At 37.8% G+C, this 17,525-nt stretch overlaps 1 protein-coding gene across 3 annotated transcripts; it reads right to left on the bottom strand.

The window, feature by feature from the left end:
* Window positions 1-375: 375 nt before the first annotated feature.
* On the bottom strand, window positions 376-17,442 carry SLC30A6 (solute carrier family 30 member 6). Of its 3 annotated transcripts, XM_015622691.3 has the most exons (14): window positions 17,367-17,414; window positions 14,843-14,929; window positions 14,139-14,223; window positions 13,154-13,196; window positions 11,090-11,155; window positions 10,613-10,693; window positions 9,354-9,389; window positions 8,472-8,566; window positions 7,673-7,721; window positions 5,761-5,880; window positions 5,360-5,462; window positions 5,016-5,063; window positions 4,374-4,442; window positions 376-3,344 (listed from the first exon to the last, which is right to left on the bottom strand). In XM_015622691.3, exons 1-14 carry the CDS (start codon window positions 17,367-17,369, stop codon window positions 2,847-2,849), a joined length of 1,383 nt encoding a protein of 460 aa, XP_015478177.1. In that variant the 5' UTR covers window positions 17,370-17,414; the 3' UTR covers window positions 376-2,846. The 3 variants fall into 3 exon arrangements, with proteins under 3 accessions (XP_015478177.1, XP_033368507.1, XP_033368508.1); XM_033512616.1 differs by lacking the exon at window positions 10,613-10,693 and having other exon boundaries at window positions 2,826-3,344; window positions 17,367-17,442; XM_033512617.1 differs by lacking the exons at window positions 14,139-14,223; window positions 17,367-17,414 and having other exon boundaries at window positions 2,826-3,344; window positions 14,843-14,910.
* Between the last annotated feature and the right edge of the window lie 83 nt (window positions 17,443-17,525).

Genomic DNA, 17,525 nt, shown 5'->3' with positions numbered 1-17,525 from the left:
TTAACAATGCCAAATCCTCTGGCAGACAGAAATGACAGCAAGTACTCTTTTCTCTCTAGCTGGGACAGCACTCCTAGCATTAGGAATAAAGATGACATAAATTATCAATTCTTATTCCCTACGTATCAAATAAGTATTTAGATTGTGACCACCTAACAGCAAAATACAGTTAGAAAAGGCAAAATGTAAAAAAAACCCCACTTTCTACAGAATTATTACAAGGACCCAATCTACACTGGTAGTAGACCCAGAAAAATAGTTCTGAAGTTTGACATACCTGCTCACTGAGACTGATGTATCATCCAAGAGCATCACTTAAACAATATATATAGAAAGGCAACTATAAAATCTCATACACAAATTACCACTTTTTCCTTGACATTTACGAATTACACTGATTTTATTTTCCTCGTATAAAAGGAGACATTTTACTCTGTGCTGATTTAACAAATATTCTTAATAGATTCATAACAACAAAGCAGCTAAAAAGCTGTTCTAATTTCTAAAAGAATCTTTATCATCTGTATATATGATATATATTGTAAACAATCACTCAAGAAAGTACTTTTGTTAAAGTGATTATATTGCACTCAGAATTCTGGGATTTTCACCCTCCCATCTCATTTTAAATCAGAGATCAGCTTCATTTTTTTAATAAAATGGAGATTTAATTTTCTACTGGAAAACAAGTAAGCATGCATTCAATATAATACAATGTATTGAAAGTACCAGAAAAAGAGCATGTGTTTGATTATGAAACTGGAGTAAGGAACAATTCTTAACCAGGCCACACAACAGTAGTGTATTGTAAACATTTTGCTGGCTCTAAGGTGTTGCAGATGCTGTAGAAAGTGCAATCTAGTTCAGCACTCAAGAGGTACAAAGAGGTTCAAGTGTTCTGTACTTCAGTAAATTCCATGCAGCAATGGCACACGTAATGGACTCACAGAAAGACAGGATAATGGACCAGAGGTGACTACTGAGTAAATACTGACCTATTAGAAACAGAGCCAATCATTGTAATTTCATTGTAATCTTTAAATGAAAGTTTGCCAGGTCATTACATTTTCTAACAGAGCAATGAAATTTTCACTCCTGCTGCAAATGAAGTACAGAACTGGATTCCCTACTTGTAGCTTATATGGACAGCGTCCCAGTGGCAATCTGGACACTATCCTCAGCCAAAAACATCCCCAAAAGATATATCTCCATCATGCAGAATGTCACCTTGCTTTTGGAAGAAAGACTACCTCCTCCAAGCACTGGCTCAAGAAACAGGTCATGGAGGGGAGGGGAAAAAAAAAAAAAAAAGAGGAATGCAGTGTTACACAGAAAAAAAAATCCTCAGCCAGTGAAGTGGCCACGAATCTTTAAAATTCAAATGAAGGCTGTTTTCTCCACTAAGATCTACATGAGAAAGATTCCTTCATCAAAGCCATTATCTTCAGGTAACATAGTATCTTTGGAATCCCTGAGATACTACAGCTCCATGTAACCACCTCACAGAAGTGGAGAGACTGACTTAGCACACAGATGAACAAGGTGGAAGCCAGTAAATAGCACCCTGAGTTGCAAGTAGAACAACAGGAATGGGCAACCCATTCCTAGATGGCCAAGAGATGCAGAAGAATGTGCAGAGGAGCAATTTTAACACAGATACTGCATTGGGGAACAGAAAAAAAATGGAAGTATTTCTAGAAGGCCTTTCCCTATTGTCAGAGCAAAGAAGGAAAAGACAGCAGTGAGAGAGAAGAGCTCTCTGAGAAAGGCCCTGGAGAAATGCAGACACCTCAATGTACAGTAGGACAGTAATGCAAAAGCAGAGACAAGTTAAGTGGGCTCGATCCAAGTGTGTCCCAAAGGTTAAGCACTCCAGCAGTGACTACAAACTCTCAGCAATCACTGACCTGTACTCTGGATATAAACTGGGAATATAAATAAATTATTTTTCCCCCTGGAACTACAAAAAAAAAAAAAATACACAAAGAGGAAAATACAAAGTCACAATCATATCATAGAATACTCTCCATAGTCAAAAATTAAATACTGGCTTCAGAAACAACAGTCATTTGTTCTGTATGCTAAATAGGGTTAATTGTAAAAAAGAGGTGCTTGTAAAATCTTAAGTTTTAAGTATTTTATTTCCCAGTATATTGCTAAATACTTTTGCAGTTAAACCAAAAAGTAAGAAATATCAGAGATGAGTATGGAATACTTACAACTAGAAAATGGTTGCTGAACCATCTGAATTTCTATAAAAGCATCAATAAAAATGTAAAAACATGGTCTCACAAACCCAATTACAATCTGAAATGCCAGATTGTCTTCACAATGGCCACAACATGAATACTGATGGATTTTTGCAACCAAAAACTAATTGTGATTTGGCCCAAACATGGCTTAATACAGCAATCAAACACATCTGAAAACTGGTACTTGTATTTCTGCCATTTCCTATTCTGTCAGCTATTCAGCATCCAGTAATTCTCATTAGGAAAAAAAAAAAAAGAAAAAAGCTACCTGGTCACAATTTTATTCTCTTATGGAGTTGTGCTGCATCTCAATACATTCTTGGATAAATGAAGAAAAGTGGATAAAAAAGATGAGTAGAAATAGACACCCTATAAAACTACTTGTAAAGTATTGTAAGTCTGCAAAATATCTGTGGCATTACACAGGCTACTGCTGATGTGAAGGAAAAAACTGCTATTTAACCACTTCATGAATATGAACAATGCACTTGTTCCCAGCCACTTAGAATGATTTGACATTCCAAATGTTTATAAAAAATTGGGTAATAAAAGAATTAAGTCAATACCCTTAAGTATAATAAATAATGGTGTTTATTATGGTCGGGGCTGACCACGAGCGTTTGTTCCATATCTGCTTGGGGCATTTGCAAAACCAGTTCTGAATCCTTGAGCTGCTCCCATTCCTGGTATTCCAAGTCCTTGATTGAGTACACTGCTGTAGGGTGCAGATCCATGATTAAAGCCCAATCCATAGGGCTTTGTCTGAGTATTTAAAAGGATGACTGGACTCACATTTTTGCCTGGTGTGTTAAAAGAAAATTCTGGTGGTGGGCTGCTGGGCTTAGCTGGAGTGGAGGTAACAGGGTTCAAATTGTCAGCAGCTTTCAAAGATGGCATTGGAATAATGTGATGATCCGAAAGGTTCAGAATATTGTTTGCAATAGGCACAGATGATAAGGTAGGTCTGATCCAGTCATCTTTGAAAATCTGAACAGTCAAGGTAGAGACCAACGTGTATAATCTGTTAGTGACATGGGCAAGTACCATTTGCTCATTTGCGTCTCTCCGAATTCGGACATGGACTGATCCAGCCTAGAAAGCGATAAAAACAAGTTGGCTGTTAATTGTTACACCAACAAAGATTCCCCATATGCACTCAAGAAGAGGTAAATTATCCTGCAGAGAATTACACAAAGACCTTTTGCAGTGGAAACTACTAACTAAATTAAGAACCTTATTACAGGATACATTCTGATCTTTCCAAGTATGTTGCTCTCTTATGAACACATCATCATTCAGCAGAAGTGAGTCTTAGAACCAAACTGTACAATACAACATGTGTTGGCAGGAAAGGCAACAACTGGGGAGAAAAATGGCTCAAAAGAACAAAGTGGAAATTTAGGCCTAAAGTGGTAGAACAGTAAACTGAAAGCTATTTTTACCTCAGAAAGAGAGAACTGCTGCCTTTTATTATTGTTTTAAGTAGGGGCAGCATACTGGAAAAAATCAGTGAAGAAGTAACTAAGACTCTTAATTTTCCAGCTGTCACAAAAATACCTGCCTCAACTTCAGAATAACCAAGTTCTGTGTGATCATTCTGTATCACAAAAAATACCCCTTCATTTCTTTCAGCTTACAGAATGACTGGTACACAACTGTATTCTACACATACGCACACATAGTTATTTCTACCTTCTCCCCTAGAAATGCTGAAAACATATAATTCTACTGTCTACTGTAGACCTTTGGTGCTGGAAGGGTTACAGATCTTTCTCTCTTCCTAGACAATTTACACTAACACATCATTTTGAAAAATGTTTTTTCTATAGTTTGTCATTTTCTTCAATCCAAAATACGAAAGAAATTCTACAGTTGCAAAAATGCATGCTTTAAGCCAGAACTGCAGTATACATTAATAACATTAATCAACAACAAAAAAAAAATGTAAAGAACTTGGGAAGAGAAGTTTTGCAATAAAGCAAAAGAATTGACTACTGATTCCATCAAATTTTTAGTTAATATTTCAGAAGAAATATCTTACTTTATGTAAATTAAAAAATTAAAGTAGTATCTGACAACTTTTTTTTCAAAGGCTAGAAAGATAATGAAGACATTACTTACCAAAGTACCAAAACCTAATGTCCAGAAATGCTCATTTCGAACTTCCAGCACACCATCCAAAGTTGAAACCTAATTTTACACAAACATCCACAAATATGAAAATAAATTAGAAGTTTCAAATCCCTTTAGAAATGTACTTTTATACATAAATTATTAACAAATAGTTTTCAGTAGTGAAATAAAAGCTTCACACACAGAACAGATGATATCTGTTAATGTCACTAATGCTTATCTAACGTACTTTTGCTACCCTTAAACATCCAAATCCATCAAAAAAGTTTTAAGGAATGTATTTCAAGTAACTCTTGCTGCCAAATTGTAGTATGTTCTCAACTTGATATGCTGTAATTCAACAGCTGCCTGTACTCCTTTTCCTCCTTCAACTCACATTAGTAAACCACTTCAATAGCAAATCAAATTTAAATAAAAACAGCCTGCACTATTTATGTAGTATCAGATTTGTTCCAGATACCTAAAAGATACTATTCAACTTGGAAAGCAAGATTCATATTTTCTACATGCAGCTAAAAAAAATTTTAAAAATTATTTTAGCTAACTTCTTGGACTAGTCAGAAAAATTCTTCACATTCCTGAATGCTTATTAGCTGTACACACTGTGATATATATTATACACTGACTTACCTCTCTGAGAAGTTTATCTAACTGGCCAATCACATGGGGTGGGGTCGTCTTCAAAAAGAAGAAAAGAAAATACAAGTTATAATAAAGATGAACTGGCCCTGTTCAAGTAAAAGAGTCTTTAAGTCTGGTCTACCCACACAAGAGACCAATGGCATTTTCATGAATTCTTATGACTTTGTGGTGCATATTTGCACAACTAACATTCTTGTAGCACATCACAAACTCCCATGGGAGACTTCCTATTTGCTAGCTTAAATCAGATTTCGAGGTTTGCTTTTTTATTTTTAAATGAGGCCATTTAACAAAACCACAAAATCTGTTGATCTGAGAGGAGGCTGTCTTACCTGGAGTAATACTTTCCCACTGTAGACACTCATGGGATACATGGTACCAAATGTCATCAAAGCAATTGCTATAGCAGAGGCTGTGTCCACAGCAAAATAATTGCTAGGGAGAAAGCAATTTTAAAGAAACATTGGTATTTACATTTTTGAAAGGCAGAACAACTTACTTATGATTCTTTTTTCTTTCTTTTAAATTATATACACTTAAAGAATTTTACACATACCAATCTCATTTGAACTCTCATTCACCTTGGACAACAGACAGATGCATTCATAGAGTTGCAATGCCATTCGTACAAAATGCAGCTCTAGATCAGATCATTCCTTTCATGCAAAAAATGTATTTTCCCACAGACTGGATACAAAAAGAACTACTGTTTTAAAACAACAACTGCACATACTTGATTTCAATGAGCATATATGTAATGCAAAGAGCGAGAGCTCCAGCAATATCAATCAAGACAAAAGGGTTCATCCGCGGCAGAAAGATGCTACTCAATCCTGGGATGATTCCACAAATACTGCAACAAAACAGAAAAAGCAGTTGTCAGCCAGATCTTCATCACTACTTTGAAATTCCAAAATTACACACATTATTTAGCATTTGACTTCTAACACACTTTGCTGTCATAGCATATGATGAGTACTGTAAAGGCCCCACTAATTCTGCTCAAAGGCTGCTGGCAGCAAAAATTACTCAAGTGTTTCTTTCTAGGAATATGATATAGCTGTATCAGCTGTATGCAACACAGGTACTTCATGGGTTCAATATGGGTATTACACAGATGTACGTAGTGAGAGATTTGAGTATCACCAGTCTTCAAGCCATCTGCCACCTTGGTGTGCAGAAGTGTCCTAAAGCCAAAGATAACTAATTCATGGAGTCTGAAAAGAGGAAGAAAACCAGCTAGTTCAATAAGAGGAGACCAAAAAATGCATGAGGGAATGCTGGAAAAATTATTTATTTATAGCTATTTCCTGTCAATGGGAGTATGAGGAGAGAAAGGAGTTTCTGTACATCCCAGTGAATATAAGTGCATGTCATGTCCTGGAGAATTTCAAGGCAAATTCAACATGAAATGATTTGTTGCTATGTTTAAAGACAAGTTACATTTAGATATCATGTGCTGGCCTGCTTCTGTAAGAATTTTAATCAACATAATTATATACAGGTGCAGATATTTTTTTAATCAGCACTGCTTCACATAACATCTGAAATAGCTGTATACATTCTAATTCCATTTTTATTTTTTTTCATATTGGCTTAACTGTATACATGTCATCTCAAAACCCAATAGAAATTATATTCCTCTTGATCTGGGACCCCTTTAAATTATCCATCAGTGTCCTTCCCTTAAAACTACACTGACAAGAGGAAAGCTGTGATACTGTCTGTGATTGGTATCCACCTTTTTTCTTTTTTTTTAACAATAAAACTTGGGCAACCTAATTATTAGTCTTCCAAAAATATTTCAGAATAAATAAACAAAAATATTTTGGTTCTGATGATGTAACATCTTATACCCATAAAAAATCAATTCCTCTGTTATCAAGTCAGCATTCTCTGATTTCCTTAATTGTAAAAAAGATCACAAGATGCAGAAACAGATGGACTTTGAAGCATACTTAACATGTTTTACAACTCGGTTTAACATTTTTCCTTTGATACTGACAGACAGTTGGAAGAACATTTATGGATTAAAATAAACTTTCCTGACATCTGACAAAACTATTTGCAAACATTGTTATCTTGCATTCAGATATCCAATACAAACAAGACAGTTAACAGACAAGATGAATGAGCAACACTGCTGATATCCCTGGAAGACACAGACTCCCCAGTTTCCTCCTGGACAGGTGAGGAGTTTCCATAGCTATGGTTCAGTGAGTAACCTGTTTCATACATCACATTTAAACTCAATCATCTGAATCATCTGTCCAGCCCACAAAGTAAATAAACATAAATTATTATACAATATATCACTCAGTAATGCATGTTGTGAAATGTATGTACAGGATAATGCTAGTTTTCCTACTCTCATCCAAAGAGAATTACACACAATGTACTGGACACATGTATTCAAAAGAAAAGATACCCAGAAAGACATATTTCTGTTAGATTGATGTATCTGGGAAATATAGGAGACAATGTTTGCTCCAGAGTTCATACATGAGACCTACAGTAGGTAAAGCTATTTTAAAAGCTCTAATGCAAGTTTATGCCTCAATACCCCTACAGATTGTTTTTATACACACAAAACCAACACTGCCTTCCAGAAGCTAATGATTTTGAAAAACAATCTAAAGCTTTACCTTCTACTAAGATCTGCAACATGCTCCTGAAGCCAACTTGTGCTGGCAGCTGCAAAAGAAAGAAGGTAATAAAGTTACCACTATTTTAAGTACCATTTTAAAGTTACTACATTTGAAAGTACACACAAGTTTTATTTTAAGGGAAGAAACCAATAAATACACTGTGAATGAGTAAATACATCTCAACAGATACCCTGGCACTTGAAAAAAGCCCCAAGTCTGTCTTTTCCTGGAAGCAACTACAACGTCCATCTCTCATAATAATCTGAACTGATTAAATACAAATGTAATTGCAGGTTACTACCATTATCTTTTGTATGATATAGTGTATAATAGGTATTTATAACTATGGACAATTTACAGGACAATTAGAACAGGACAATTTACAATTGCAGGAATGACTGCAAACCTACTTCACAACGAAAAAGGTGAAAGAGCTTTTAAAAAGAACTATTGTATTAACTTATTTTTAACTCATTAATACATCCACAAAATGTGTTGAAAGTTCCAGTATCTCTCACATGACCTTCACTGGTTGAATTCGAAAGAGGGAAAATAAAGGATACTGCAGCATTAAAATAACACTTGGTTTATCATATTAATGACCTACAACTACTCAGAGCCTTATAAGCAAACTGGACTTGAAAATCAGATGGCAATTCTACTGCATAGTTACATTAACAGAGGAAACAGTAATATACACCCACTAGTTTAGTTACCAGACAAGTTATACCTTGATAAAATTAGGAACATTAACATTTTTTTCTCAATTCTTGTTACTGTCTAATTTATTACATACCTTCAGAGACATAAGCAAAAGGCTTATTCTTAATGGAAAGCATTGTAAATAAGTTGAAAAAGAGAGCCACGAAAGTACCAACCAGCAGTCGTCCCCTAGGGAGGGGAAAAAAGGTGTCTTAATTTCCCATCATCACAGAACATGTTATCAAGCTGTAACTACCAATAACACTATCAAAATACTTTGCTTGGTTTCATCCACTGAGGCTGAAAACAAGTAGAACAAACTAGTGTAACAGTTAATAACCAGCAGTGCGTTACCCTTGTAAGGGTTATATGAGATCACTGAACTTCGTACATTATTGTTATCACACAATGCTTATAATGTTGAGTAATAGCTCTTGACTAATTGCATATATGCACACACAGATGTATTTGCCCTTTGAAGATACATTGTCCCCTCAGCAGCACAGCTAAGAAGCTTAGCTCTCTATGGAATTATGCCATATACCCCCACCTTCTTCCAGAACTACTTCAACATATGTCCCATGTCCCATTCCTTAGCCCCGTAACACCTTCTTTTCCTTTCCCCATGTTCTTTATTGTCTGAACCCTCTTTGCAAAACCTTCAGCTCCCTGTTGACCACAGCATCCTTCCCCCCCACATACCAGGCCTTCCAAGAGGCCACAAGAAACAAAAGGAACTGAACTAGGAAAAGCAGGAATATATAATTAGATCACTATTTGAGAGAACATGAGCATTAAATTTCACTTGTTCCTTGAAAAGAATGGTTTTCAGCATAGCTTGTATCTAGTTTGAAACAAATGCCAAGGCACCAAAAGCAATTTGTTACAGAAAGTACATGCATAACTAATATATGCTAGATAAGAATTAGAAACAAAAGGACAGTAACACATTTTACATGTCAAAATAATTTCTTACGTGTGTATCTCAGGCTGTTCCAGAAAACGCTCCGCACTACAAGAATAATTGAAAATTTTAGTTATATTCATACAGTAAGGCCTTGATACCTGAAGTATGTTTTTACAGTAGCATTAACGGCCATTCATAAACAAAAACTGATAGATACAGTACTGCAAAAAAATGGATTGCTTAAATAAACATAGCAACTTTTATAAGCAATGAAAGCATTTAACACTGAATCATAGCAGATGTGATTTAGATTTCCCAAATACCTCCAAACTGTGCCACATATGTGCTAGTTACCATGAATACTGCCTACATGATAAAAATACGTTTGTAAATGAACATGCAAAAACATACTGCTACTGGCACCACCACCAGTGTTGGTGACCACAACAAACTAAGTCTGAAATCTCTGACTTACAGCCTCACCCTAAGCAAGGTCAAATAAAGTAGACATTGGATACTGTGGTGGAGATAGAGATCTTTTTTCACCCGCCAGTGAGTTAACAAATGAGCTTCAGCTGTAACAGAAAAACCTACGTTTGTGGAATTTCCTAAAATTGATGTTGGAAAACTTGGAGGCTTTGACAGAGGGTGATTCATTCCAGTGGAATTTCAGTTCAATACATTGACCTTACAGTATAAAGTTGCTAAGTTGTTAATACAGCCCTTTACATAGAAAAGAGAGCACTTGAACAGAAAAAGGGAAGGTACACTACTTCTATTTTAAATTCCAAATGTCAACAAAATCCTCTTCATCTTTAAAAACTAAAATAATGTTTTAGGCTAACCTCCTGAAATACAAATACTTCCAAGCATAGCCTGTATGGAAGATTAGTAACTGAGCAAACTTCAAGGGAGTTAAGAAGTTGATACTTTAAACATTCAAATCCTTAATATATTATGAAGCTGCTTTGACTTCAAAAAGTAACAGAAGTGAAAACAAAAGTTTTATTTGTTAATAAACATAAAAAAGTCAAGATGCATAAGAAAATGCATGAAATTAATTACGCAACCTCTTGGAAAAAGTATTCTTAAAACCATTAAATCTCTCCCTAGAGAGCTTTTTAAGTACATTTATCAATTCCCATATTTACATCTAAAGCCTACATATAGTGTAATAAATGTAAGCAAGCAGTAAGATTTAGAAAAATATTTTTTTAATCTTTAAGTTTTTTCTAAAGTATCTCTCTTGTAGAATGCATGTGCTTTTGGTTGATCTGAACTGTATCTTCAAATGTTAAAAAATTAAAGAAAACAGTACATAACCCTACCTTTCTTTCAGTATAAAAAGAGCACCAAGCTGTGCCAGAACTGTAGATGCAAATACAGCTAGAACTTCAAACCTTTCAAACCTGAAATTTGAGAATTAAGTTTAGAAACACTGAACATTGAACAATGCATCCAACAGAATCTTTTCTGTGCAAGAACCAGCAGGATCCACCTACTCTTTCCCATTCATTCAACAACAGACAGATGGGAAGAAACTGGAAGTTTTATGGAAAATAGGCATTATATTCAGATTCTTTTAACACTCCACTCATCACCTTAAAATTAAGCATTTCTTAATTCTTCTTCCTGTCCATCCCCTACTCTGTAATTGTTCTTCACAAGAAGTCTTGGCCCTCCTCATTTTTAGGCTCTTTCACATACAGAGTATTACTGATGGCTGTTCAGGAATCCAGGCAATGACAGTGAGCAATGTATGAAATGCTGTATTATCAAACACTACACCTTTTTATTGTACTTACCCAAATGAATAGACTGAGCTGGGTTTCTTCATCATTACCCAGTAGCTTATTAGACATGTTACCAAACTGAAAAAACAAGGGGGAGAATTAGATGTGATAAATAACAGCAGCCTTCACAAAGTGCATAATCTACAGAAACACACTTGAGCCACCAGAACTCAACAAATTAATACAGCCACATCTTGCCCTGAACTTAACCTCCATCACTGTCACAATGATGTTCTAAATGCTCCTCATGTGCCTTCTGAACTTGCCTAGAAATGCTGTAACCTGAGAAAGGCTGTTTACATGAGAAGGAAACTGATAAGCAAGACAGAAGAGCGAAAGAAAAAGCAAAGAAATCTCTCCATTAAAGTCTTCTTTTAGAGATATACCATGAATTAGATTTAGCACTCTAGAATAAGTCTCAGGCCGCACCAAGTACTGCCTTTCTTTTTCAAAGTGTAATTTCTCTATATGGCCAAAACAGATTAACATTCTTTGGCTTCATTCACCTACCTACACAAGCTCTAATCTAACTGGCCATTCACTGACAGTCACAGGTGTCTCTTGCTACCTTCTGTCCAAATTTTTCTCACATATTAAGCATCTAGAATTCCAATTATTTTGGAATCTCCATGGTTATAGTCACAATGTTTCAAGGATGAATATAGTTTCCTTTGCCTATTTTTCCTCTATTGAACATTTTTTTCTCTATTGAACAATTTTTGCTCTATTGAACAATTTTTTCAATTGGAATCCACATGGACTCAGTGCGATCTGTGCTTTCATGCAGTCCTTTTGTAATTAATAACAATGTTATAGCAGACTGGATCAAGAACTCATCCCTACAACTGATGAACAATGGCATCCTCACAACTTGATTCTCAGCTGTGTAGAATAAACGTGAAAGCACAGGAAGTAATACTGTTCATATACAAAGCCGTAAATTCACATTCTCAGTAAGACTATCATATACAACCAGGAAAAAGACAGAAAGAAAAGAAGCAGAAATTGATTTTTGCAGCAGAATTACCACTGTAATGCTGTGAGTTAGAATAACCTTCTAGTCCAACCCCTAATTAACCTAAAATGAGAGTGCCAGGGGTGTTCTACCTTTTTCTAAACTAAAAGAAAAACAAATTTCCACACAAATGGGAAGTACAACGTCAAAACTTCCCCCAATTTCCCCAAGGTGAAAAAGGTATTTTGAGTCAAGATGACAAAAATTCAGGAGATACAAAATTCTAAGAGAAATACAAGATTCATTGAAGTTAAATCCTAATTCTAATGCAGTCACCGATCAATTTTTTTGTGCCTATCCCAACAAGTTATTTTTGTTTCTGCATGTTTGCTGATTTTATTTATGAATGTTTTACTGTAAGTCAGATAACATATAGTATGTAGTGGACATATGTATGACTCAGAAAGCTGATCCATACCTTTTATAAGAAAGTGAGATGGCAAGGAAGATATTGTAGGCTAATATTTTAAATATATATATATATATTTTATTTCCCAACCACTGCTACCATTCTGTATCTTAGACAGGAATTAAATATATTTCATGTCTGTATTATCAATATTACTAGAAATGCTCAGAACTATCATACTAAATGCTGTTTTAATACAATTTTGTTAGAAAACAAGAAAAATACTGAAAATATCTAATGACCGTATATGCAAAGTGCTTGGTATCCAGCTTGCGAAATTTCTGAAACAGAATTACATGCTTCTCGTTTTCTGATGTTAAAACTGAGGGTTACTTCACATTCAGTGACTATGGCAGTAGGAAAATGTTCTGAGAGAACAACCTGACAATAGTTTTGTGCCATAGTTTTATGTTGTCATGCATCTGCACAGAGAAATCCATGACTAAAGTGATCAGTTACTGGTCATTCTCAATATAGCTATGGTGGGTTTTACAATCTGTTTAATGTGTGCAATTTTATACTCATTTAAGCTATATTTAAACCAGTTACTGTTGCTGTACTGATGACTAAGTTGAACCTGTAAGTAAATTTTTAAGTGTATAGAAATATACAGAGAAAATGAAAAATAAGACAAAATGGGGAAAAAACTCACCTGAAAAGGTCAAAGATTGTCAAATATGTGTAAGCAGTTAAAGCTGTAGAGAAAAGTAAAATATTAAAACTTAATACTTAATTTTGCAGTGCAAAAATCACTTGTATTCTAAGCCCCTTTTGTGCAGCTCTTTTCAATCTTCTACCTACATAAACTGCCTCTGCTGATAGAACAAGTCTCTGTTATTCTAAAGACACCAATATATTTCATGTCATTGATTATGGCAATCCTAGTTGAACTAAAGCACTTAATAAAACCCAGATACAAAAAGTATCACATTTGTGACTAAGCTGTGACTAGGAATTTAAGTACTGGAAAGTCAGGAGATCTTCCAGAAACACATCACTTACCAAAGTATGAGACCTCTTATGTGCTTTAATTCAGTAAAAAGTAGGATGAACTGAATGTTTTACTTGTTTTGCATCTCTAACCTATCCTGAAACTGCAAGGAAACCTGCATCAAAAATTATAAACCAAAAAAGCATTCTGTTTTCAGTACAGGTGATGGGAAGCACATTGAAACCCCTATCCAAGAGCAGAAGGCACACAAAACTGCATTGGGTCTGGCTGATCTGGAGTTCATTTCCCCACAGCAGCCCTCTCAGTGCTGTGCTTTGCAGTGGCAGCTACCCAGGTGCTGGAAACACTCCAGTGTTTTGGCTACTGCTGAGCATTCCCTGGAAGCAAAGAAGTCTTAAGTCTTTTCCACACTACATTCATCTCATTCATCTGCAAGTGAGAGTCTCTACATGTCACTGGTACTACTCATACAAGGAACAGGTTTGAGGACTAGTAACTCTAAAGTCTACTGGTTTTCAGTCTTAAAGATGAAGAAGCTACAGCAGGAAGCAAATGACCAGCAGGACCGAAAAACTGTGCAAACTCCATTAAGCACTGTATTTGGCTTCTTCAGTCAGCTGGAACTTCACATGCTAAAAAAACACATCAGTTTGTCGTACAGTTTCAGTACACAAGAGCCACCTACCTATGCTGTTTGTAGAGCTGCACCACATGAGCAGGAAGCCAATACATATTAAATTTATAGCACCAAACAGTAAAATCTTCCAGGACTGTTGATGAGAATAAATATGTGTTTTATACCTTCCAAAATTTACAACACAGAAATATATCTCTCCAGTATTAAAAAACAATATTGCAGTACTTGGTCATGCAAACAGAACCGGCTTCTCCTCCCTCTCAAAAATTCACCACTCATTTCAGAACAGCAAGCCCTTACTCTATTTTAAACTTTACAAATTATTTTAAAACTCATTTATGAATGCCACCATGCTTAAAATAACTTTTTGGCCTAAAAAAACCCCCATCCATATATAACGTTTGTATTTTATTACAGCACACAGAATCTGACTTTTGAATACAAACTTGTGCAACTTTATATTAGTGGGTTTGTTTCTTGTGCTGAAACTTTGGTCCCAAAAACATCTGAACACATTCAGTTTACAGTTCTACTGAACCAATCAGATATAACTATAATTCTACGAAACACTAATTCACAGGGACAATGCACAGAAGCAATACAGCTTAAAATATATATTTTATTTTTTTTAAGCACAGTTAGAAAAATTCAAAGAAAAAATTTCATAATATTCTTAAGTTAATAGTGCAATTTAACTTACTACAGATAATGTATTTTTTATCATAATTATGATTTTTTTAAGCAATACTTACTCTTCTGTCTGCTGCAACCAACCTAAATTCATGTGTTAACTTTCCAACCAATGATCTCTGTGATTTGCGGAATAGGTGTATTGTCCCCTAAAAAAAAAAAATCAGTAGTTTAATTTAAAACTTTACTTAAACCATAATTTAAATTAGCAAAAAGGAGATCTGCATCTATGAACTATTTTCACCATTATATCAAAGACTCAGGTGAACGTTTTGTTAATCAGAATTATCATGAACTTTAAACTCAACAATATTTCGGTAAGCATTTCACATGGTAACTATATCAGAAAATGACAAATGACTTAGAATGAAGCTTCATTTAGACATAATCCAGAACTCAGGTTGACTGGAAAAGACACTAAAGTATCATTTAAAGAGTATGTTTTAACTTCTGTTTAGATGACAAGACACTCTGAAAACACAAATATTTTTCTTAATCAAAGCACACTTCCCACCCAAAGGCAATGGGTTTATTTAACAGGAAAATATTGTTTATAGATCTATAAAGGAGAACCCACCACAGAAATAAAAACAATGCTGGTGATGGGGTGGACACAAGGCCAGTAACAAAATGAGACATACCAACAATCTTGGCTCTCACTTAACCTACAGGGGTGCTACATGGCTCTCCTGCAAGTGTAACAGGGAGCAGACTAACAGAGAAATTAATCTGCCATGACACTTATCTCCCTTTCCGCAGAGGGTCCAAGCTTCTAGCTGGTTGTCCTCCTTTCTGCTCTCCCCACAAAGAAGTAAGCCTTCCACATGAAAAGCCCTTCTGATTTGCAATAGAAATTTGTGGACTTGTAATGGATGGTCTGTCATCTACAGCAGTTTGGGGCCAGATTAAATAAGGCTTGATTTTAAGCTGTCACACCTTAGCTGCCAGCAGAAGGCAAAAAGACATACTAATGGACTCTTCACCAAAATAAATTCAATTACCTTTCAGACATTTTGTCAACACAGCTGCATTTCATATTATCTGAGAAATACAAATGTGCCATGAATTAAACTTTAAGCACTACTACAGATCCCAAGTTTAGCTCATCTGGAACAAAACACTGGTACTTACTATTTTCCTTACTAGTAAATCATTACATGATTATTTTAGTTCTTAATAGACACATGCAGGATGCCAGAACACCTCAGAAAGCTTTTCTATCAGGCAGTGGATGGCCTGCTTATATGAAAGCTGCTGTGTTACAGAATCATGAAGAATCATAGACTATCCTGAGTTGGAAGAGACCCATAAGGATCATCAAAATCCAGCTCCTGGCCCTGGATAGGACACCCCAAGAGTCACCCCATGTGCCCCAGAGCATTGTCCAAGCGCTTCTTGAGCTCTGTCAGGCTGGTGCTGTGGCCACTGCCCCGGAGAGGCTGTTCCAGTGCCCAGCCACCCTCTGGGTGAAGAACCTTTTCTAACATCCAACATAAACCTGCCCTGACACAACTCCAGGCCATTCTCTCAGGTCCTGTCATGGCACCACAGAGAAGAGATCAGTGCCTGTTCCTCCTCTTCCCCCCAGGAGGAAGCTGTCACTGCAGTGAGGTCTGTCCTCAGTCTCCTCCAGGCTGAACAGACCAAGTCCCTTCAGCCACGTCTCTCATGGCTTACTCTCCTGACCCTTCAGATCTTCACAGCCCTCCTTGTCGCCTTTGCACCCACTGCTTTCCCACACCGCCAGCACTGTGTCCACTGCAGCCACAGCGTGCCACACCTCCCTGTTTACAAAGGATGCAGACCGTGCATCAGAGCTGTGTGTTCTGTGCAGGGGGGACCTCGTGCAAAGCCACGCAGGCCGCAGCCCACCCCTGGCTGCTCCAACTCGGCCCGCGTTGTTCCTCGGCGTGGAAGCGTCCCCAGACGCTGCAGCTCTGCCGAGAGCTCGGTGCTGGGCACGGCGGCCGCCCCACACCCCAGCCCCTGAGGTGCTGCCAGAGCTCCAGCAGACGTGATTCTGCAGCGAGCGGCACTGTCTGCTCCAACAGGTGACAGCACCTGTTATTGATACGATGTCACTCCAGCGGTGCACAGCACGAAAAGGGAACACTTCGCCGCCCAGATGCACACGCGGCGGTCGTTCCCAAAAGAACGGGTTTCCGCCTTTGAGAAGCGAGCCACAGAGTGACAGCGGAGAGCAAGTGCCCTGTAACCTGTCTGTCCTGCGGCGAGTCCCGGCTCCCTGACCGATGTGCCGCTGAAGGAGAACTCCGAGGCTCACGCCGCAGCCCGGCGACCCCGTTCGAGAGGCAGCCCCGGCACCCTCCCGGGCCCTGCCCGCGGTGCCGCCCGGCCCGGTGAGAGCGCTCGGGGGTCGGGCGGAGAGCCCCGAGGAGGAAACACCGCACGGGCAGTGACGCCCCGCGCTGCCCCCGGGCCCGTCATGGGCCCCGCCAGCCCGAATGCCCCGCGGCGCCGCCGCCCCGGCGAGGGAAAGGGCACTTCCAGCAGCCTCCTCACCCCGCGTTCCACGCACGACTTTCCTGCCCCGTTCCCTCCCTGTCCCCAGCGGGGGCCACTCACCATATTACTCCCCGCAGCGGAAGAGACGGCGCCATGCGAGGCCGGAAGGGGCGGGAAAGGTTCCCGTCGCCGCGGCAACGAGCGGGCCCGGGGGGGACACGTGGCGGAAGCGGCGGCCGCCGGGAGCCGGCTGCGCCTGCGGCTCCGGCCCGATCTCTC

The sequence above is a fragment of the Parus major genome, chromosome 3 (assembly GCF_001522545.3).
Source record: "Parus major isolate Abel chromosome 3, Parus_major1.1, whole genome shotgun sequence".
Taxonomy (NCBI): Eukaryota; Metazoa; Chordata; class Aves; order Passeriformes; family Paridae; genus Parus; species Parus major.
This window is presented reverse-complemented; position numbering and strand designations above follow the sequence as displayed.

Coding starts and splice junctions, on each gene's coding strand:
- SLC30A6 (XM_015622691.3), bottom strand. Junction 7,722..8,471: donor TTTTGCTTATGTCTCTGAAG/GTATGTAATAAA, acceptor TTTCTTTTGCAG/CTGCCAGCACAAGTTGGCTT. Junction 4,443..5,015: donor TAGATAAACTTCTCAGAGAG/GTAAGTCAGTGT, acceptor GTGTAAAATTAG/GTTTCAACTTTGGATGGTGT.